The sequence below is a fragment of the Aquila chrysaetos genome, chromosome 2, assembly GCF_900496995.4.
Source record: "Aquila chrysaetos chrysaetos chromosome 2, bAquChr1.4, whole genome shotgun sequence".
NCBI lineage: Eukaryota > Metazoa > Chordata > Aves > Accipitriformes > Accipitridae > Aquila > Aquila chrysaetos.
In genome coordinates, this window is record NC_044005.1 from 64605055 (window position 1) to 64627252 (window position 22198).

At 45.4% G+C, this 22198-nt stretch overlaps 1 protein-coding gene across 6 annotated transcripts in view; it reads right to left on the reverse strand.

The window, feature by feature from the left end:
* GRIK2 (glutamate ionotropic receptor kainate type subunit 2) overlaps nt 1-22198 on the reverse strand; it is a 480740-nt gene that overhangs the window by 414647 nt on the left and 43895 nt on the right. For 4 of the 6 annotated variants that reach the window (XM_030042664.2, XM_030042654.2, XM_030042605.2 and 1 more), the window contains exons 1-2: nt 16060-16195; nt 10368-10771 (exon numbers count right to left, since the gene is read on the reverse strand). In XM_030042664.2, the coding sequence (XP_029898524.1) occupies nt 10368-10482 (115 nt within the window). In that variant the 5' untranslated portion in view covers nt 10483-10771; nt 16060-16195. Of the gene's footprint in view, nt 1-10367; nt 10772-16059; nt 16196-16719; nt 16780-22198 lie in introns of those variants that run through there. The other 2 variants (XM_030042625.2, XM_030042616.2) reach the window with 2 other exon arrangements.

A 22198-nucleotide genomic window follows, 5' to 3' on the forward strand; every position in this document is an offset into this window, starting at 1 on the left:
AATGGACGGGCTCAAAAGCATAGTTGTTAAAAATTAGCAAGACACACTCCCTCAGTACTTAATGTATCTTCATTTAAAAGGAAGAATTCTACATTTGCCATCAAATAAGCTATGACTAGTCACTGGCCTTACATTTCCATTTTGCACAGTAATCTTTTCAAATACCAGCTTCAGTGAGTGAAATACCAAAAGCTTATTGTTATATGGACTACAAAGAAGCATATATGGGTGCCATATAACACCAGAAAGACCAGCTTTCAAGAAAGAATATATAAATATTTTTTTTTAAATGCATAATTATTAACTGGAAAAGGTAGCTGGTTTAGGGTCCTTTTTCAATTTGAATAAAAATATTTTTGTAAGTATAGTAAGCCATGAAAACTGTAAATGTTGTTGAACAGTAAAAATCAGGTAAGCAATAACGTTACAAATTAGGTTCCCTAAGGTTCAGTCCTGATATTGGTCCTTGTTAAGTGGCACAGTATGAAGCAAGAATAATGAATTTTAATGTAATACTTGAATGCATGCTGAGAATTTCTTAAAGGTTCTGTATGATTTTTTTAAAAAATTTCAGTTATTAAAATGCAAACATATGTGTTCCCATTAACAAACATAAAACCAAAAATTACTATGATGAAGCATTTTAAAAGAAAATTAATTCCCCTGATTTAGGGTACTTTGTATGATTTTAATTTCCCTAATGTATCTTTTTACCTAATTCCTTAATGAATCAGTAACATGCAATTTCTTTTAAAGATTTCCTGCCTTGTAGGATAAATGTTACAGAATAACAATTAAGTTATTGCTTTAGAAAATACTTTCCTCTTACAGAATATGTAATCTTCATGTTCTTTACTGTTATTTACATATACTTCTACATAGCACAATGTTTCTGATTGTGTTGCGGTGTTAGATCAGTGAAACAAGTTGTATTGCTACTACTGAACTGCAGTATTTTTAAGCAATGAGCATACCCTTTCCAACTTAGTACATTGCTAAATATCGCTAATGTCAGTAAGTGAATGACAAACTTAAGTGTAAAAAAATGTAGTGTGATTTTAAAAAATAATTGGGAAAAAAAATGCCAAGGAAAGACAGGTCTGGAATGAGATCCTTAGCTAATGTAAACCAGCACAGATGGCTTGACTGGAAGAGCACTGTGTCATTCAATGTTGCTATGGACCTAATCATGCATCTTAGGAAGATTACTCTATCATCAACTCATCCAGGCAATGACTATACCTAGGATAAACAGACAAATTTCCATGGACTTTAACATAATTATTTAGTTTTAGCATTAGAAAGATCTAAAGCATTCTTTTTCTAAACAGTATCCTACCATTTACAGCTCTGATTCTTCTTTCATTTTGTACTAACATAAGCCACCAAGCTGAATGGAAAGTTAGAGAAGGATCAGACCTAAAGTATACTACAAGTTATCTTACTTCAATATTTGATCCATAAATTGTAGTTGTGAATAACTACATACAAGAAACTTTATGAAGTACACACAGATTTCATATCATCTGTGGTATAAAAATAAAAACACACTAACACACATTAACTTAGAACTAAACCATCAAGGACTGTATTTCTCTGACAACCTAGGTAGTTGGTATTGACTGATGATCGAGCACTGACTCTGAAAATATAGCTAGGAATAGAAGGTTTGATTGGTCTCCCAGTAAAATAACTGCTTTCTTCAAGGTTTTACAATGTGAACTGTTGAGGCAGGACTTAAAATATTTGCTTACATGCTTAAAAAAAAAAGTGAAAGTCATAAATTTGACCATTGTGAGCTATGAGACTCAGGTTTTCTTGTAAATGTTTCATGCTTACTAGTGTAATTATTTTTATTATGGACTGTTCAGCAAGTCATGTCCTAATGTGCAACTTTTAAATAGCAGCATAAATATGAGCTGATTGATACAGCTGATGTATGTTTAGCTCCTGACCTGATTGAAATAGCTGGTATATATTTAGCTCCTGGAGAGGGACAAAAGCCCAGGTGGATGGCAAGTTCAATTATAAAGTAATCCTTAATAAATTTACCCAGATTATTACCTATTAAGGGTGTATATGCACATGAATGAGCATTTTAATAAAAGTGTTTTAAATTCAGTATCAGTTACCTTATGACAAAAAACACTTTAAAGTAATAGCTATTTTTATATTCAGAGAAACGTGACACTTAATTTGAAATATTTTACTGGAGATACAGAAAGAGCTAAATGTGAAGATGGCACGCTCTTCCAAAGCTGAAGTAGTTCTGCATCTTTTGAAGCAAGCTTGATAAACTTTACTCAGACTTCTGTAGAGTAAGTAATCAGTTAAATATATATGTTCACAAACAAGTCCTTATTTATAGGACTGATTATGATTATCTATTGTGAAAACAAGCACCTCTCATTTGCTGGTAAGTTTTTAGCAGGATGAATGAGCAGTTTCTGTTTCAGGATTTTTTTTGTATTTTAGAATCAGGAACAAGCTGTTGATCTATTAACATATTTATCTTTCCCTTTTAAATTTCTGAGAAATTGAGTTCAGTATGTGGTAATAAACCTCAAAACCTGGGGAGAAAACAAAAATCCCTACTCAATTCACTTTCTCTTCCTCCATATTGCTGATGCCATGAAAGGCATGGTTCACCTAGCCTAACTTTTGCCATGTAAGAGTTATCCAGCCTAAGCCAACCTTGTCTAATCCTTCTGCCTCGTTCACTCTCCAAATACTGCAGAGGAGGCCTAAGACTGGGCTTGGACTAGAAGTTTAGTTTTTAGACAGAGATGAGGCCTTTCAGGTCTTCTTAATTTTTTGTGCATTTTCCCCAGAAACTTAGAAAAGCAAAGACTTTCCAAAAAGGATCAGAAAAATAACATTCAAACATACATTCCTCTTTCAGAGAGGTAAGTAATCATTTTGTATTTCAGCTATTAAAAAAAAACAAGGAAAAAAAAGGAGGCGAGGGAAGGGATCAAACGATTCAAGGTGCAAAAGTTTAAAAAAAAAAAAAAAGCATTGTTCTTTCAAAATTATATTGCCCAACCATAAAACAACATTACTTTTTCCATTCATCCGTAAAAATACAGCACGGATCATTTAGTACTTTAAGATTTAGGTACACACATTGAAATCAGATAGACTGTTTATATAATTAAGAAACATCAGAGACACCCAGTAAAATATTAAGATAGAAGAAGATAAAAAAAAAAACATCATACAATGAATTAAAAAAACTCATCAAGTCTCCTGAACAACAGTTCTTGACAACATAGTAAGTAAGCTTTGCCTGGACTGCTCTTCTGTCAGAGTGTTACTGAGCCTAATACAAAAATTAGTGACTCCAACAATCGGGGGGGGGGGGTTCCATGCTGAAATATTGACATTTTCAGCATTCCTCATTCAACTGACTTTTAAATCCCAGTAACCATCTTCTTGAAAAAATGAGTTTTTAAAGAGTTTGGGAATGGAAATACAAATGTAATAAACAGACGTTCAGCTAACGTGAATGAATGTATTTCCCCAAATATAAAGATGAAATTCTGTGAGACCCATAAATGAATTAACCTTCTGATGCGATGATAACAAAACATTGTTATCTAAGGACAAACATTGTTATCTAAGCACTACAGCGTAGCTGTGCTTTAAACTACCCCTACTGTAGACATCAGTCACAATACTATCAAGGAACCTGTTTTTCAATACTCCAGGCAGAAACACCTAGAAATTGAAACACTTTAAAAATATATTATCTAAAAAAGTGTATTTCATTTGAAAGATACATCAAACAAAGCTACCGAACACATTCCTAGTTGAGTTATTGTATTTCAACAGCATTTTGGAAAGACTACACAAGAATAATATTCAAGGAAATCTGAATCCAGGCTGATCCAAATCACTTGCAAATTTTCACCCAAGTATATCTTTGCAGGAAATGTAAAAAGAGCAGTCTTGAGCACCGCACCCACAGGTCACTTCTAATTTTTGCCCAAAGAAAAAAACGCTTTGTGGGTTTAAATCATTAAGAATTACTTTTTAATGAAATTAAGGCTACATTTTTTGAGCTTCCCTTTAGTGTTTTACATAGTATTCCAATACCATCTAGTTTATCCAGAGCTGGCTGAGCTCCAGTAATGGAATAATGATCATTACATGTTTGTTCTGTACTCTTTGCTTTACTGAAAGCTTTGGCTGTTTAAGTTGAAGGCACTATATAAACCTAAGACAATTATTACTGTATAATAAAGGAGCCGAAAGACTGGGGGGGGGGGACGACGACGACACAAAATTATAAGTATTGATATGACAGTGGTCTTTGATTCTCTATATTCCAATTCAGATGTGACAGCATAATAACATTATGTTATCTTATTGTTTAATCTAATCTTCCAACAAACATTACAGCATAACATTATAAAAAGCCTATTTGAGAAACATTAATTTGCCTTGCAGATTAAGGAGTATGGAAATAAGGCACCTTCTAGTTTCTCTTCTGCATTATTGACAGTACTTCTAGTAATTGTTCCTCTGGAAGAGATTAAAGAGGGTGAAGGTTAAAACTCAGAAACAGACAAGGTAAATATATTTAAGTAGGGGAAAAAGACCTGGTATTGTTTGCAATGACTACGAAATATTTGGTTTATTTTTTTCTAAATCGAGGGGATTTTCTCTTGTATAAAATAAATTAAAAAAAAATCTCTAATATTTCAGTTTAGAAAAATCTCTTTTTCTCTGGTTTCTTATCTCCGGTGACAGAAACCATTTCATTCAGCAACCACATTTAAATGGGAGGTAGTACTTGAACTTCACATCACTTCAAAAGACAAGTAGCAGTCAGTAAGAAGCGAGTTATACTTCTCAGCATCCAATCTATCGGACAATTGTGTGAAAATCATTTTACAAGGCTATTGGTGTTCCAAACACAGGGTGAAAGGATCTGGGGATATTCCAGAAAGCCCACACGGATGAAAGCTTTCTTAACCTACATTAAATCTTGATAATGCAATAATGAGTCTTTTAAAAGGATAATTCTAATTCCCCTATCTAGTGCAATAAAGACTGTATACAGCTAATCTGCTTTGCCCTTTCAATTAAACTCGTCCAGGACGTTCTATGTAGTCAGCACCCTGAATGAGTCATTAAAATTCTCGTTCTGTAAGAGTTGTGTGCAGCGCACCGTTGTTTCTAAATTCCATTAAATCCAAATGGTCTTTATCGCCCCATGACCACTGTGACTTCAATCAGCCAATTTAATTACCTTACAAAATTGTCAGCAGAAGCAGCAAAGAAAAACAGGAAGGGCTGTGACGTTATCAAATTGAAATCTTCCTCTGTGCTGTTTCATCTAGACCAGTCAATAACAATGCTTCTCACCTCCTTGCTGCCTTCCCGAGGCTCTTAACCTTACTCTGCTTTCAAAGATTTCTGTTGTTGTTTATAAGAGTGATTTTGAACTCCTCTCCGCGAGGACGTTAACACATATTGAAAGCTCGTCCTTGGCAGTAAAATTTTCATTGGCTCTAAATACTGGAATTACTAAGCCACGGACCTCTGAGGGCTGCCACAACAAGTGTTTATTTTGCAGATTTTCATGGCACTCTTGATCTGAAGGCAGACTGCCTTCCCCACTAAAGCCAGATACGTACATTTTCTCATTTCTCTCTTAAATACAGGCAGAAAGGTTACCTCCTTCCACTAGAAGGGTGTCAGTGCAAAATCCAAAGGAGAGAAAACGCCCATCCAGGAGAGCTAATGCAGGTCTAGTCTAGGAAAACCCTACTTGATTACTCAGCAGGTACTTTTCACTTGAACTGTTATCTCATGCTCTTTTGCACAGAGCTGAGTCTCACTGCTGTCCGTGACACTGCTGGTTTAAAATGCTACTATGTTAAAATGGTCACCTGAATCCCAGAAACGTATGGTTTCACACCCGCTGGCACAAGCAGTGGACGCAATGAGCCAACCTCTTCTCTGGTTTTGCCATGCTCGCTGTCTTAAAAACAATTATATAGAGGCAAATTCAATCTGTTTGAGCCAAAGGAGCTCAGCTAAGAAGTATGTCAGATGAAAACCGTGCTAATCTTCACGGAGGATGACTCCAGAGTATAGTAATTCCCCTCCCCAGGTTCCCACAAAGGAGCTGAAAAATCAGGTTGTTTTTTTCTTAAGTCCCAAAGGTTACATTATCACATACAGCTTTGGTTTGCTATTATTATTATTATTATTATTATTATTATTATTATTATTTTATGGAGGGCAATGGGAAAGTGCTAGGCTTTATAAGAGTTGGGGGGGGGAGTCAGTAGTAGGAAATGTTTCTGGTAAGGGTTCAACACTCTCCCTTCGTTCCTTGAAAAGTGTTCTCCTCTCTCTCTTGGCTTTCTTTTGCTTTTAAGCTGGAAGAAGACACCCAGCCACCCACCATTCCCTTATAGTTCATTGTAACTCACAACATTCTTCTCCCTTCCTCGGCTGCTTGAAGTCAGGCAACTGCAAAGCAACAAAAAGTCGAGACTGCAGACACGGGCCTCTGCTTGTCTTTACCCTTCTTTTTGAATGTGCTGAAGAAAACAAACTACCTCACAAAGTGGGGAAACAGTTATCAGGCCAGTGGGCCCCCTGCGGTGAAGGTCTTTAGCCTTTCACCACACTTTCACGAATAACGAGGTACCTGGGAGAGAGTGAGAAAACGCAAAGGCCAAGGCTTTCCCCTTCCAGTCACCGGTCCCTCTTCACACCTTTGCTGGGGGAAAGACGAATTGCTCTCGGCGGCAGAGACAAGGCCTGAAACAGGCGATTTAGATAAAGGAGGGTATTTGAGAGTGCTCTAAATTTTAAAGAGCTGACATTCACGCCCCGTGGAGGAATAGGTAAGGAAAGAGAGGTTCTAAACAGCCCGGGCTCTTACTGCCTTGGGCAAGGGAAGGGGCGGGTTTCGGAAAACACAGGTGAGCAGTTACTGGTGGTTAACAGCTCTTAATGGCTTGTTAATTCAGCCTTCTGGGGCAGAGTGCTGGGCTGTCCCGGGGGAGGTAAAGGCAAAAGCGAGGGGCTGGGGCCGCCCACCGTGCCCAGCGGTCGGGGGCGGAGAAGCGGCTCGGCTCGGCTCGGCTCGGCTCGGCTCGGCTCGGCTGTGGCTCTGCCGGGCTACCTGGGGTTTCTGGGGGGCCGCTGCCCGGGGTCTGCTCTTACACAGGAGCAGTGAAGCGGAAAGCTACGAACCGTGACCCCCGAACCCGGAACGGTTCTGCCGGCGGTCACGTATTTTGGCTTTCGTGCGGTGCCAAGCGATAAGGCAAAGGTTTCCATCACACTTAGCACAGCCGAGAGACAAATGCTCGGCTGCTGCTTTTCTCCCTCGTCAAGCTGGGACCCGTCCTTTTATCGGCAGCAATGGCTTAGGACTATTCCCGTTTGAAATCCTCGAGTACCGTGGGCACAAGCCTTCTCCCCAGCGTTTCCTGGGCTTGCTGACGGGAAGCCATGTAGAAAGGGCAGGGGAGGGAGCTTGGCCCCGTGCCCCATGAAGCAAGGTGTCATTTAGGAAGGGCGCCTGGTGTGATGCCCGAATACCACGTTGCCCTGCCCCAGCAGCGGCAGCAGGCGGCCGTCCGGATGCCTGAGTGAGTGCCGCTGGGGGGGGAACGATGCCATCGCGCCAGCCCCCCCCCCGCGTTTGCTCTATGAGGCGCAAGCAAAAATAACCCCCCGCATTCCACGAATAACCCAGGCGGCTTGACGTCCCTGGGTGGTTGCTAAAAGGTAGCTTGAGAGAGAGAAAGAGAGGGAGAAAGGACACGCCGGCTAGTCCCAACAATGAGAGGAGCCGTGGGAAGGACAATGCGAATCCATGGTGGTTAATTTGCACGGGAGGAATGAGGGGGCTGGAGCTCTGGCAGGCTTCAAGCTCTCCCCTGTTGCCATAGCGCTGCTGGCTGAGGAAGAAGAGCGGGGGCTGGCAGGCTGGCTTCTGGGGGGAATCTCCTCGGCTCTCTTTTCTCCTCTGGAAGGACTCCACGGGAAGGCACCGGCATCCCGTCCTCCTGGTCGCAAGGACATCCCAAAGGGACGGATAGCACGGGAAGCCGGAGGGGGCGGCAGGGAATTGCCCTCTCAGAACTAACCAAAGCTTTTCCACAGCTCACTCCCTGCTCCTTCCTTCCTGCCCGCCATGCCCTACACAGAGGCAGACATGTCAGCCTCTGGGGAAGGAGCCGGAGTTCTCTGGCGGTCAGAGTCACTCCACACCGGGATTAGGCTAAATCCAGGCTCCCTAAAACGGCCATGTGCAACAGGCCCGGCTGAGCAGGGCAAAAGTCTTCCTCGCTCTCTCTTACGTCTAACATTTCCCATACTAAAATAAACCAACCAGCTGCTCCCTACCTACTTCTAAGCCTCGGAGATGGGTTGGCGGCAATTCTTCTGAAAGACAAGAAAAACCACGCGGTGATTCAGAAGCGGACTTATCATACATACTTCGCTGCTGCAAACAGTGGAGCGAGCACAACCCGTTCACCGCCGGTGTGGCCAGGAGGCAGTTGGGAAGGGAAGTTAGCCTAGGAAAATACAGGCGTGCGCGACCATGTCTCTGGGCGCCGGAGTCCCGCTGCACCACCCTTCGGTCTCGGGATTGTTTGTTATTCTAATCCTTACCAAAACGCTGCTCTCCGGGGCTCGCTCTATAGGTACACTGGAGTAACTATTCAGAGAGAATGCGAACCGAAAGGAGGAAAGCTCACCTCTTGCTAGCGGTGTGGCCCGGAAGATGTTTGTTTACACAGCTACCCTTGAAAGTAATTCAGACTCCTAGACACCGACCCTCGGCACCGGTTGTGAATTCCGGTGCGTGGAAGAACAGACAGCCGGACAGTGCCAGTTCACAGGCAGCCCTAGCGCTAATCTCACGGCCGCGACTATGGATCAAACTGAATGCAAAAGAAACCCCGCAATGGTATCCCGACCCGTTTAGCCATGTCCAAAGAAACAAGCATTCCTGAAGACGGTTGCTAAGAGCAACGTGCCTTAAGCACCACCTTTAGACCAGATGGAAGCAGAAAAGAAGTACTACTAGGAATTCAGCCCACGAGATGGGTAACAGCCGGGTGACTTTTTAATCATTACCCACCTTCCCTTCCACATAAAAGTACGTGCGGGGGGGGGAGGGGGGGGAGTGTTGGGGATTTTAAACAAAATCAGATACAAATCAAGGCACTACTCCCAGGCGAAGACGGGAGCTTTCTGTGCCCCACGGGAATGGATGTAGCGGCTGCTCCAGCTTATCGCGGCCAGCGCGAATGCGGGAGATCCGCGCCTCCTCCCTCCAGCCGTGCTCTCGGTAGGCAAGGAGGATGGATGCCTCTTGCCTGGGGAAGCAACTTTCGGGCTGCCCCCCTCCGCGGCTCGCCGGCGGGGCCCGGGCGGCCAGGAGGGCGCGGAGGCGGGCGCGGAGCTCCCGCCGCGGGTCGCCCCGGAGGACTTCTCCGGGCCGCACAGCCCCCCTCGGACCCGCGGTTAAGTTTCGGCTCCGTCCTGCCCTTCCTCACAGCGAAACTTCTATAGGCTGAAAGGTCTCCCTCGCTTGCTCGCTAATACACACGTACACAGGCGCGAGTACACAAGGCAGAGCTGTTAAGGTTAGTTTCATGGTCCAGCTGGGTAGTCTTTAAACTGTAAAACCGCTCTACGCTCCTTGAAATTTCATTCTGATCTATGACTTTTCTCTCTCGCTTTTTTTTTTTTTTCCGGGGGCGGGGGGAACTCGTACAACTTTCCTCGCATAGAAAAGCTGTGGTTTTGAAACCTATCGCAAAGGCTCTTTCAGGACCACCGCCCGAGACAGAAATCCTCTCTTCTCTACCCCTAAACGCCACCGAAGAGGCAACCGACTAGGCAGACGCTTCAAGGGAAATCAGCGCAAAGGTCTCACATTCAGCGTCGCGCCCACACGGGATGGGCTCGGGTGGACCAGAGACGGGCGGCCGAAACTTAACAACTAGTTGACAGATTTTTAAGTGATCAAGCACCGTATTAGCCACGCTTTCCACTACTATGGAAACAAAAAAGGTACATTACGAGGAAGCCACGCAAGCTGCGCAGAGCCTTAGGCAAACGCATTTGCCAGTCATTTTTCTCCCTATTGTTATTATAATTATCGTCATCATCGTGCCGTTACTACGGCTACAATGAGCTGCAGCGACAGAAAAAACACATAGCAATTCACCCCTCCGGATGCAAAATAAAGAGGGACTTCGGTGCCTGACTCCGGTAGCACGTCCCAGCTCTCCCCCCAGCACCCCCTTCTGAGTCAATCCTACGCATATCGCATTCAGGCTCAAATACACAATGAAAAAAGTGTCGGGAAATCTTACCAAATCTTAATACATGTGTGGTTCCTTGAGAATATCCAATCCACAGTAAGCAAAGAAGGAGTCTAATGGTGCATCTGAAGACTGGATTAGTTACAATAGGGGAAATAATCTTCATGATGTTTCTATGCACACACGCGCTGCCTCACTTCCCCCTTCTAAGCCGTCAGGTTTCCCGGTAGGGTGAGAATGAGGATACGTAAACTGATGGCCCTCAGACACGATCACGGCATGGTCACAGAGAGAGGAGAGAGTCTACGCTTCCCAAACCATTAGCAATCCCTGCATGTTCTTCATTCACTGCGCCAAGGAGCAACCTTCAACTGCAAGGAATGGTGGGACATCCATGTTAGTCGGGGGAGAATCCTTGAGAAATCCAAACACACACAATGTCCAGCCGGGTAAACCTGGGAGGCAAGAAAGGAGGAAAATCAATAGATAATCCAGCTCGAGAAATCGCTGAGGTATCGCCACATAGCGAGAGTCAATGAGCACCAGCCGTTTCACTGGCGAAGCTTTTGCCGTGCTCCCATTCTACTGCACTGCTGCACAGCTTCTGACGCGAAGCCAAGATTAAGTGAGAGAAATTGAGATAGCTCTTCTCTTCTTAAGGCTGCCTGCCAGACAGCCTTCCCAAATTCTATTATGCAACCGATCTGATCGCCTAGCGTTGTCGGAGGAAAAACAGCTCGGGTTTATTTACATGCTTCTAACTGTTATTAGTATTTCAGTTGTTCCGAACAATAGCTATAAGGGTCTGTAGCGGGGGCGGGGGGGAAGCTGTAGGGGAGAAGGGAATAGGGTGTGTAAAAATCAATTCATGCATTTTAATAGCTGACTGCCTGGGTCGAAATCACTTAGCGTTAGAGTTGTGAAAAAGAAGGCTGACAATAAAGTCATGCAGGTTATCAGAGTAACGTTTAGGCTAAAAAAAAAAAAAAAAAAAAAGATCATGATATTTACATTCACTAACTGTTACTCACGTTAATGCATGAAATAGGGTAAATGAGATGGCTTGTATACTGAGTGTGGTTAGGAACTTGCTCCGGACCCAGTGATTACGGAGCACCAGCCTGCTTTTGCAAGGTAAACAGGAATCGGCAGCGGTAGAACAGCCTTGTTGAATGCACAGACCTGTTTCGCTCAACTTGCTTGAAATTGCAATGCTGCTTAAAAGACAGTAACTTGGGGATTTACTAGTTTATGTTTTGCACTTCATTCTGCCACTGTCTTATTTTGCACTCTTGCTTTCCTTTCACTTTAGTATCATGGAAATTTTGCTGTTCCTCCCTGCACTGAGATGTCTATGTAGTTTGTCATTTTGCAGTCCTCAGTGAGAACAATAGCACTTTTCAGTTTGATAATGGGATAATGAGTTTGTACCTGCAAACGCAGCCACAGACTTTTGTCTTTTGGCCAGGTGTTCCAAAGAAGATAAACTCATTCTGTGGACTACTTCAGATTTTCCTTGGAAATACAATTAGTTGTGTGCCTGTATCCATTAAAATACATTGAACCAGGACTGTCAGACTTTGCAATCTAAGTGAAGCTTTTGCTGAACCTACTTAAGCTTTATTACAGACACTAAAAGATAATTCCTAGATTCCCCACCAGGAAAATGAATTCATTTTATTCTACATTCTGCCTACAGACATCTTTTGTCTCCTTTATCTCCCTCCTTGCCTTTTATTACTAAAGAAAATATCACTGAGAGACTTCACCCACAGATACATACAGATGAACACAGAATAGACCTGACTTTACAGAAATAAATACCGATGATGGCAAGCTAATGAGAACACTCTGTGGAATCTGTCAGAAGTAGAGCATGGCAGAGGTGAGTTATAGTTTATTCTTCAATAACATCTGTGTATTGTAAACATGTAAATAAGTAACAGCATCATTTAAATTATAACCTGTAATGTTGGTGCTCTGTACCCCAAAGAGTGTTAGCAATTCACAGTAACTTTTTATCGTTATGGCTTACTGATTTCCTCTGCACGCATTTACTTAAAACACTGTAAAATGCTGATGAAAAGAAATGTACATTCTGTGAGGGCATTATTAAACATCATTGATTTTTTTTTCTTTAAGATGGAGGCATAACTGCAGTGTCAAAAATAAGTATCATGAATGGCTAGTTCTGCAGTCTAGCAGGGAATTCAATCAGACGATTTGACTATTGGAGCACTTTAAAAGAACACCTAGTGTTAAAAGCAAGGATATCTAGCGACTCCTTCAGTTCACACTTAGAATATCTCCCAGTAAAAATGCAGAGAGATGCTTTTTCTTCTATTTCGTTTATTCTCTTCTACTCGTTCATATTTTATCTTAGTCCAAGTAAAAATAAAACTGACCCACGTGAATACTGTGAACGTTCTTTGCCTCCCTCCTCTTTCCCCTGGTGTTGCTGAAATAAAGGACATTAGGCATCTTTAGATACTTTTAAAATTGTGAATCCTCAGAGGTAGCTTCCTGTCTAAACTGATTTTTTTTATTATTATTTATTTAATTTAGTTTCGGTGAGCAGTTCCGAAAACATGATATTCAAGGTCAGCTTTAGCACGTAAAACAAGACACAAACTTTGGCAAAGTGGCTCCTGCTATCAGTCTGATTTTCTAAGGTCTCTCAAAAAAAAAAAATACAGCTACCTGTAATCTAAGCCAAACAGAGCTCCTAACTCACCGAGGCATTTATAGCCGGCATCATAAACCAACTTGTGGTGAATTTCCTTTGCTATTACATATTCAGCAGCCCACGCTGCAACCCCTGCTCACGGGCCTAGGACTCAAGCCGAGTGTCCTTCCCCCGGTGCCAACATCCCGCCACCGCCGGCTGCGGCCTCAGCACCGCGGACAGCGCCCGGCGCGGCCCCGGCGCGGCGCCTTCAGCACCACGGAGAGCGCTCCCAGCCCGCCTCCGCCGCGCCGGGCGACCTGCCCTGCCGCTCCAGGGGCCAAAGCCCTTTTGTTTGTTTCCCTTGCAGCCACCTCACAGCGCGGAAGGGGGATTAAAATCTGTTACCGGCTTCTTTAAAGGCGTGTATTGTACCCTCGCTTATGTTAGCTCGCCAGCTACTTGACGGCATTTTATGGGTTCAGGAGGAGCACCGCTCTCCTTCTTACCTGCTCTCACACATCGCCTAACGCTCTGTGTTAACATCCCTCCCCCTTCTTTCAAACCCTAGCTCCCACCCTGAAGGAAGATCGTAGTTCATCCAGAATTATTTTCTCAAGAATATCAGTTCTTTATCAAAAAGTAAATCTTGCAAGACATCGGATGTTTAGAACTCCCTAAATATTTGGTGACTGAAGATCACTTACAGACTGTGCAACCAACTAAAGCCTCAGACTTCACCGCCCTAGACTCCCTTTCTGTTAATTGGGCTTTAGCTTCATTTCTCCTTTGGGGGACAGAGGGACAAGGAAGGGTAACCTTTAAAAAGATACTTTTGTCCACCCTCCAGAATGATTTCAATATGAAAGCAGGTAAATGTTCTTAATGCCTTTCATATTTCCTTCCCTGTGAGACGTACAGTTCAAAGGTTGGAAATCCCCAATAAAATGTTATATTGGAGAAGCTGGTCTCGTGTTTGGGTGGCTTCTTACCACTGTTACACAGTTCTGTTCAGATTAAAGTCTTTATGAAACTGCCCTCCACACTTTAGGGATCAGCAACTGGAAAATCTACAATTCCTTGGATATATGTTTTGATTTGTTTTACATTTTGGTCATCTGTCGTAGGCATGGTGGTAATACATCTTTAATACACAAGGACAATGTTCAAGTGAAGCTGATGTGAAAAACAGTATTCCAGCTATAGACGGGGAAAGAAGAATAGACAATCTGAGGCCTTTAAATCTTTTCTAGGTAATAAAAGCCTACTAAATTTTTAGATATGTGTCAAGTACAAATGGTGACCTTATGTACATCATGTTTCATTTGGAAAGGAGAGAGATGTGATTCTGATTACCTTATTATATCAGGCGCTTTTTCCTTCAGATCTTATTTTTATGTGCCATTATCATAATAAAAGTTAACCCAGTTCCAGCTAGCTGCCACCTACTGGGATGTATAGTTTCACCATATTACTTTAAAAAGGAAATGGCTTTCATTTTCGGGTCATAGCTGTATCTCTGAGAACCGATGATAAGATTTTTATATCACTTAATCTACTGTTTTGTCCTCTCCCAACAACAACTGATACTAATTTAGTATGTGTATAGCACACAGTCCCCACAGCTTTGTTTCTCGGATATTTTTCGGCAAATCCTTGCGAACGCTTCAGATTCACATGCCACCACTGTCCTCCTGCTGTTGCAATCTGGTGTGAGGAGAGCCATCGTTTACCGCAACACCTGACCAGCATCTCCAGATCTCTAGAAACAAGTATTGCAGCTTTGCTGACAAAGCAGTAACAGCCCTCCCTTTTTAAACGTTTGCCAAACTATTCAAATGAATGTTGATATTATAATTTAAAAACACATTGCGGCCCACTTGCACTTCACTCCCACCAGCTATAAAAACCATAGGTTCTCCTCTGTCTGTTATTAGCTCAGTCCAAATTTACAACCAAGTTTCTGCTGCGCCAATGATTAATGACATTTTAAGATGGTAATTAATTTTTAGCTAGTGGAAAGACGTGTATTCTAATTAACGAACTAAGTATGCAATAGACTTACTTCTTCAGGCACTTTTCAGTATCACAGCAATGCACTTTCCTAGCAGGTTTGAAGCAGCAAGAATAAACATTTATGACATTATCTACAGATCAGCCTTTCGTCCCTTCAGTTTGCTTTGGGGTTGGGGAAGCTAGGAAAGATTTGGGGAGGAGAAGCAGGATGTTTAACGTTTTCCATGCTCTAGTCCCCCAAAAGTTTCTAAGGAAAACGTCAAGAGAGGTTTTCATTATAATGTATTCATTCCTTTTCAGTGCGCGCACGGCTCTCGCAATTATGCCTCCACTCCGTAGGCAAGAATGTCTCTTGCTTTACACAGAGAGAGTGTCAGCGCCCTGGCTGGGTTAGCGATGGATGCTCACCCAAAGAATGCTGAATTTGTTCAGAAATAAACGACAGGATTGCCGACAAGCCGAAAGGGGGGCTGGCTGCGCCGTACGGCGGGGGCCGGGTAGGGGCAGGAGGAGACCTCGCGGAAGTAGAAACTGTTGTCCACCCACAACTCTAGCAAAGTTAGAGCCCGTTTCTCACCTCCGCTCCCCCAGGAGAGCGGGGGACACATCCCTGAGCCCGGCCCGGGAGCAGCGCTCCGGCTGGGGGGGGGGCAGTTCCGGGCCACCGCGGGGGCCGGGCGGGGGGCAGCGGGGGGCTGCGCTGCCCTGCTCTGCCCTCTCGCCTCCGCTTCCCACCCCTGCCACCTCCAGAGCGGCGGAGACAGAGGCGGCTCTGAGGGTGCGGAGCAACGCGGGAAGGAGGAGAGGAAGGCGACAGGTTTGCCTACCCCACGGGAGGGACAGACCCGGGCGGCAGGAGCCGGCCAGCCCAGCAGTGCTCAGCGCCCGCCTTTGCCCGGAGACACCTGGCCGAGAGACGTGGCGGTGTGCGGCTCTCGGCACGACGCGGCTACAGTGCATCCCCCGCCGCCACCCCCCTCCACGGCCCCCCCGCAGCCCCTCACTTGCATGCAACCCCTCCGGCCGTGGCGGCCAGCCGGAGACCCCGGGACATCCTCCTACCTTGAGCTGCGGGCGGGGAAGCTGGGAGGGAGAGGAAGGCGGAGGCGGGGGGAGGAAGGGCGGTGGCAGGACGCCGGGGACTGCCCGGGCTGCGGTGCAGCCGGCGTCCGGGCACCACTGACGGCGGCGGCAAGCGGCGGCCGAGCGAGGGAGGGAGGGAGGGAGAGAGGGAGGGAGGCAAGGGGGGAGGAGGGAGGGAAGGAGGGATGGAGGGAAGGAAGGAAGGAGGCAGATCCGCCTCCCGGCCGGAGCGCTGCACAGCGCCCTTTAAAGGAGCAGAAACCCGCTTTCTCCACGGCCGCCGCTCCCGGCTCCCCGCAACGCCAAGACTCGCCGCCGCCGCCCCCGCCGCTACCCGCCCGCCCCGCCGGCTACCGGCGGCCTCAGGGCTTCGGGGGCGGCCGGCGAAGCAGAAGCGCTTCCGCCGCTCCTCCCCGCGCCGTCCCCCGAGGGGAGCTCCCCCGAGCTCGCCGGGCGGCGAGTTTTCAGGGCGTTAGAAGTCCGAGCTCCTTAATCGGGATCCCCGAGCCCGTTTTGTAGACACCGAGGGAGTGCGGAGGTGGGGGGGGGGGGGGGGGGAACCCTGCCGCCTGCAAAACGGCGCTCAGCGACCCCTGCCCGTCCCCGTTCTGCCCCGGGGGTGCGGGAGTGAGCCCCTACCGCAGCCTGCGGGGGTGCTAGAAAAAGTGCGGGTGCTTTCGGGTCTTTCTCGACTCCTTCCTCATGCTGAAGCCCGCCTGTCCCCGCTCCTTCCCTGCACCAGCGGGGACTGGGCTCGGGCACTTTTTCCCCATCCAGGCTGGAAGAGGATCCGGGCGGGAGGGGGGAGAAACCCCCTGCGAGGGCGAGCAAGGAGGGCGACGCGCCCCGTGGGACCCGCGACCGCCTCTGCCCGCCCCGCCGGCCCCGCCGGGCTCGCTCCTAAACGGCAAAGCTGCGGGAGGGGAAGCTCTGCTAATAGGGCCAGGGCCTCCCCTACGAGCTGGGATGTGAAGTGCGGTCCCCTGGCGGGATTGCCAACGCTTTCCTCTCTCGCCCAGCCCAGCCCCAGGCGTCTGGCTGCCTCTTCCCCGCTGCTCCCCATTTTGTTCCGCGGCTCGGACGTGCCCCGAAGCGGTGCAGGATTTCCCCGGCGCCTTCCCTCCACCCCGCAGCCTTCCCGAGGTCTGATCTCCGGGCAGACGTGCCGTGCAGTTTGACAGGAAAATCCCCGTCCCCTCGCCTATCCCTGACGGAAAACTCCCGTTCCCGCACCCGCGGGGGAGCGCTGCCCGCACCCCGCAAAGGTGCTCAGGCGCTGCCGCGCTCTATCCGCCCGAGGGATCAACTAGGGAGCCCCGGTTATCGGGGGCGGGGGGGCTCGAAGAGCGCCGAAGAGATGGGGCTGCGGCGGGTGGGGGTTGGTGACTGAAAAGCTCCTATAATTGAGTAAACAGCAGAGTTGTTGTGCGAAGTAAATAAATAGTCAATGATCCCATTGTAGAGCCGAGCGCAGGCGGCACAGAGCGCGACGGGCTCGCCGCGATTTGGCTCTGCCCGCTGTGACTTGCAGCTTAATCGGCCCCACAGCACATCCCTTAATTACTTGCAGCGCACTTCCATGGCCGACAGAAAATTCATTAGTCAGTTCATTTGCCTGAAGCTGTAATGGAGATAACTCGTGTAAAAACCAAACGCACTGCTAAAGCAAAGCGCCTCACGCAACCTTAGGAGGTAAAGGGAGCTGGGCAGGAGGTGCCACACGCCAGGAGTAAGCGGGTTGCTTGTTGGCCAACGCCGCGGAAAGCTGAGCTCTGGGGGGTCCTGCAGGAGGGAAGGCAATGGCGGGGATCGCCACGGGAGTGACCAACTGATCGCCACGGGAAGGCGAGGCGGGCAACCGCTGCGGGCAGGCAAAGGGTGCGAAGCGTGCGAGGTCGGATGAGCAAACATTTGGGCGAGCCGCGACTCGGTGATGCCGTCCCTCTTCTTTTATCACTGACTGCATCTGCGTTGTTACTACCCAGAGGTTTCTGACCAGAGCACAAACAGCAAACAAGGCAAACGTAAAAATATGTGACTCAAAGGTGTCTTGCTAAGATGAGAGAAAGGAAGGCAGGGGAAGAAAAGGGATGTGGCATTTCAGTCCCCAGAATGGTTCTAATATTGCAGATACATTGTGTAATACATTCATGTAATCATTTCGCCTCAATGACATTGATGCAGAGTCTTTTCCCTCGTTGCCTGGGTTACATTTCTGTCCAGACGTGGAACCCTCACTGGTTTCCTCAGCCAACAACAGTTTACGCAGAATCAGGTCCTCCCTCAGACAGGAAAGAGGTTCCCAATGTCACCAGTCCTGTTACCATCAAGCACCAATTGGAATATTTAGGGACTGTGCATATGTCTCATTATTACTCAAATGAAATACGTTGGAGCGGGAAAGTTGGAACAACAAGCCAAAGATCACACTGCAAGTCAGTGACATAATGGGAAGACACTCTGGGATTCTCTTTTCTCAGGCTTTGACTACTACACACCCCCATCATTTCAATACTGACAAAGTTTCTTGCTATGTTTCTTCCCAATTACACTGTGGGAACTTTGAACTTTATCAGCATTGACCACCAGAAAGAAACATACAGGCCCAGCTCGTCAGTATTCAAAATAAGGTGTACCAGAGAATTTGTCACACAAGGTCCTGGACTCCTCCAAGAAAAAAAACCCAAATATATTTGCTTGCTTGCTTCTTTGTTATTGTTGATTATTTTTATTGAAATCTAGAACTTTATCAAATAAGAATATATGTGTGTCATCTTTTTGCCAGCTATTTGAAACAAGTTTTATAAGAGCCAATACAAATTTAACCCTATTAAAAAGTAAACAAAGTTGCAAAGGTCTTTATGAGAATTATTTTTGCTTTTGTTTGTTTTTCCCAACATTATTTCTAAACATATAGAACAAAATAATCTGGGTTATTCACATTCCCACCTCATTAAGTGCATTTACACCTCAAAGTTAGAAGTAATGTAAACTTGTAGCCTAATTCCTTTAAACTTCCAAAATGAAATTACCTAAGGATGACAGATAAATTTGTTCCCCACAGAAATCTATCACTAATACTCAGTATATCTGAATATTTAATACTTTTTTTTTCTTTCCTGCTTTATCTTTCATTTTGGGTCAGCTATGATAATATAAACAGTGACAGAATTTAAGATCTTTCAAAAGAGTTTCCATGGCATTTTTTAAAAATGCCAGATCTACAAAGACCCAAAAATAATCAAAATAATCTTTTAGGCATTCTGGATGCTAAGGCTTAACAGCCCTAAACAAATTCTGTCCAAATTAATGACCCAAATGTGAGGACTTGTTCAAGATGAGTGGTTCACAGCTTGTGCCCTGCCATAGAAAACAGTGAAACAAACTTCTGGGGCTTCAGACTGCAGACAACTGAGTATTTTGTTCTTCCTGCCAGCCGTTGTTTTATCTTTTTATCCTCTTGCAGTTGTGAACAACACTGGGTGGTCTTTCAGGAAATCTGTGTCCTACTGCTATGGCATAAGGACTTCTGGTACAGCTCATGGGCAAAGAAAGAATTGTTGTTAAGTTTGGCCAAGGAAAATCCTCCCAAGTTTTGCTCTTCACAGCTGGTTGCAGCTTTTAATGATAACCTTGTATACTCATATTCCTGGTCAAGGTGGCTGCATGTATCAAATCTTGCCCCTCAAACAGAAGAATGAGTCAAAGCAAGATGGAATAAAACAAAAAAAGTCTGTCTGGAAGAAATAAATCCCTGTTCTTGTATTATCCACTTGAGGGAGACAGTGAGCCATAGGTTACATCCGTATATCAGTTTGATGGATCAGATACAAAATTGAACTTTTAATTGATGAGGAATTTGTACCCATTGTGTGTTATTGTTAATTTTAAAAGTACTGGCCTGTGTAACACAGCAGGCATGATGTTTCTCATAGCAATTCATTGATCTGTACATCTGATAGTTTTCTCCTCTCTCCTTACTGTCTAGCAAGATGGGATTATCTAATAACTTTCACTGACAGGGCTTAGGCAGGAATGCCTAGAGTCTTTCCAGATGGTACCCCATAACTCTAGAATTAATATCTCGCATTTGAACAACGTGGCCTAGTTCAAGACCTACATGTTGACTCACTTTATTGTTTAAGAGATACACCAAAGTGTATTACATTACTAAGAGGCCTAAAATAGAACACTACTAAGAGCCATAAAAGAATAAAAACTTGCCCTGAGTCTGAATACCTTTGGATATAGAAACATGGCTTGGACATTTTATTTTATTTTATTTTATTTTATTTTATTTTATTTTATTTGGTGCCCATCACAATACTGTACAATATTCTCCAATAGACTACCGTATTTTGCAGTCTACCCATGAAGGCTTTCATGGCTTAGCAATCCTTATTGTTATAAAAGATTCTGATGTTTGCCTTAAACAGCTTTATGGCAATTGACACTCATCACTCTTCCTCTTACCTGCAGAGGACATACAGATGAGTTTATTCCTCTCTCTAAAACTATCTTCTGAACATCTGAAGAAATATTATGCAGGAAGCCAAATGTCACTCCTATCTTCAAGAAGGGCAAGAAGGAGGACCCAGGGAGCTCCAGGCCAGTCAGCCTCACCTCAGTCCATGGGAAGGTGATGGAGCAGCTAATCCTAAAAACGATTTCCCGGCACATAAAGGATAAGAAAATCATTAGGAGTAGTCAGCATGGATTCACCAAGGTGAAGTCATGTTTGACCAACCTGATAAACTTTTAAAATTAAGTAACTGGCTTGGTGGGTGAGGGGAGAACAGTGGATATTGCCTACCTCGACTTCAGTAAGGATTTCATAAGATTCTCATAAAGAAGCTGTTGATGTATGGGCTGGCTGAGCAGACAGTGAGGTGGATTGAAAACTGGCTGAATGGCCAGGCCCACACAATGCTGATCAGTAGCATGAAGGCCAGTGACTAGAGGTGCACCCCAGGGGTCAATCCTGCCCCCAGTCTTGTTCCACATCATCATTAATGATTGGGATGATGGGGCAGAGTGTACCCTCAGCAAGTTTGCTGATGACACCAACCTGGGAGTAGTGGCTGATACACAGAGGATTGTGCTGCCATCCAGAGGGACCTTGACAGGCTGGAGAAATGGCCTGACAGGAATCTGAGGAAGTTCAGTGAAGGCAAGTGCAAAGTCCTGCACCTGGGGAGGAACAACCCCATGTACAGTACAGGCTGGGGTCCAAACAGCTGTGAAGGAGCTTGGCAGAAAAAGACCTGGGGGTCCTGGTGGACACCAAGTTCAACATGAGCTAGCAATGTGCCATTGTGGCAAAGGCGGCTGATAGTATCCTGGGCTGCATTAGGAGAAGTGTTGCTAGCAGGTTGAGGGAGGTGATCTTTCCCCTCCACCTCGCACTGGTGAGACCACACCGGAAGTACTCTGTCCAGTTCTGGGCTCCCCAGTACAAGAGACACATGGACAAACTAGAAAGAATCCAACAAAGGGAGATGATGAAGGGACTGGAGCATCTGCCATATGAGGAAGGGCTGAGAAAGCTGGAACTGGTTAGCCTGGAGAAGAGATGTCATAGGGAGGATCTTATCAATGGATATAAATACCTGAAGACAGGGTGCAAAGAAAGTATAGCCAGGCTTTTTTCAGTAATGTCCAGTGACAGGACCAGAGGCAATGGGCCCAAATTGAAACACAAGAAGTTCGCTCTGAACATCAGCAAACGCTTTTTTACTGTGAGGGTAACCAAGCACTGGCACAGATTGCTCAGAGAGAGTGTGGAGTCTCCCACCTTGGAGATACCAAAAAACTGTCTGGACATGGTCCTGGGCAACCAGCTCTAGGTGGCCCTGCTTGATTGGGAGGGGGTTGGACCAGTGGACCTCCAGAGGTCCCTTCCAGTCTCAACCATTCTATGATTATCTTGTGTGTCCCCCAGTCTACTCTTCTCTAGACTAATTCTAAGCATCTCATAGTTATAACTGCTTTTGCCAGAGTGTTTCTAACTGGTCCCTATCACTGCATTACAGTGTGCAGAACTGTATATAGTACAGAAAAGACCACAACCAAAGTAGTGAGTGGAAGGAAAGACTATTATTAGTGTTTTCAGGTTCCC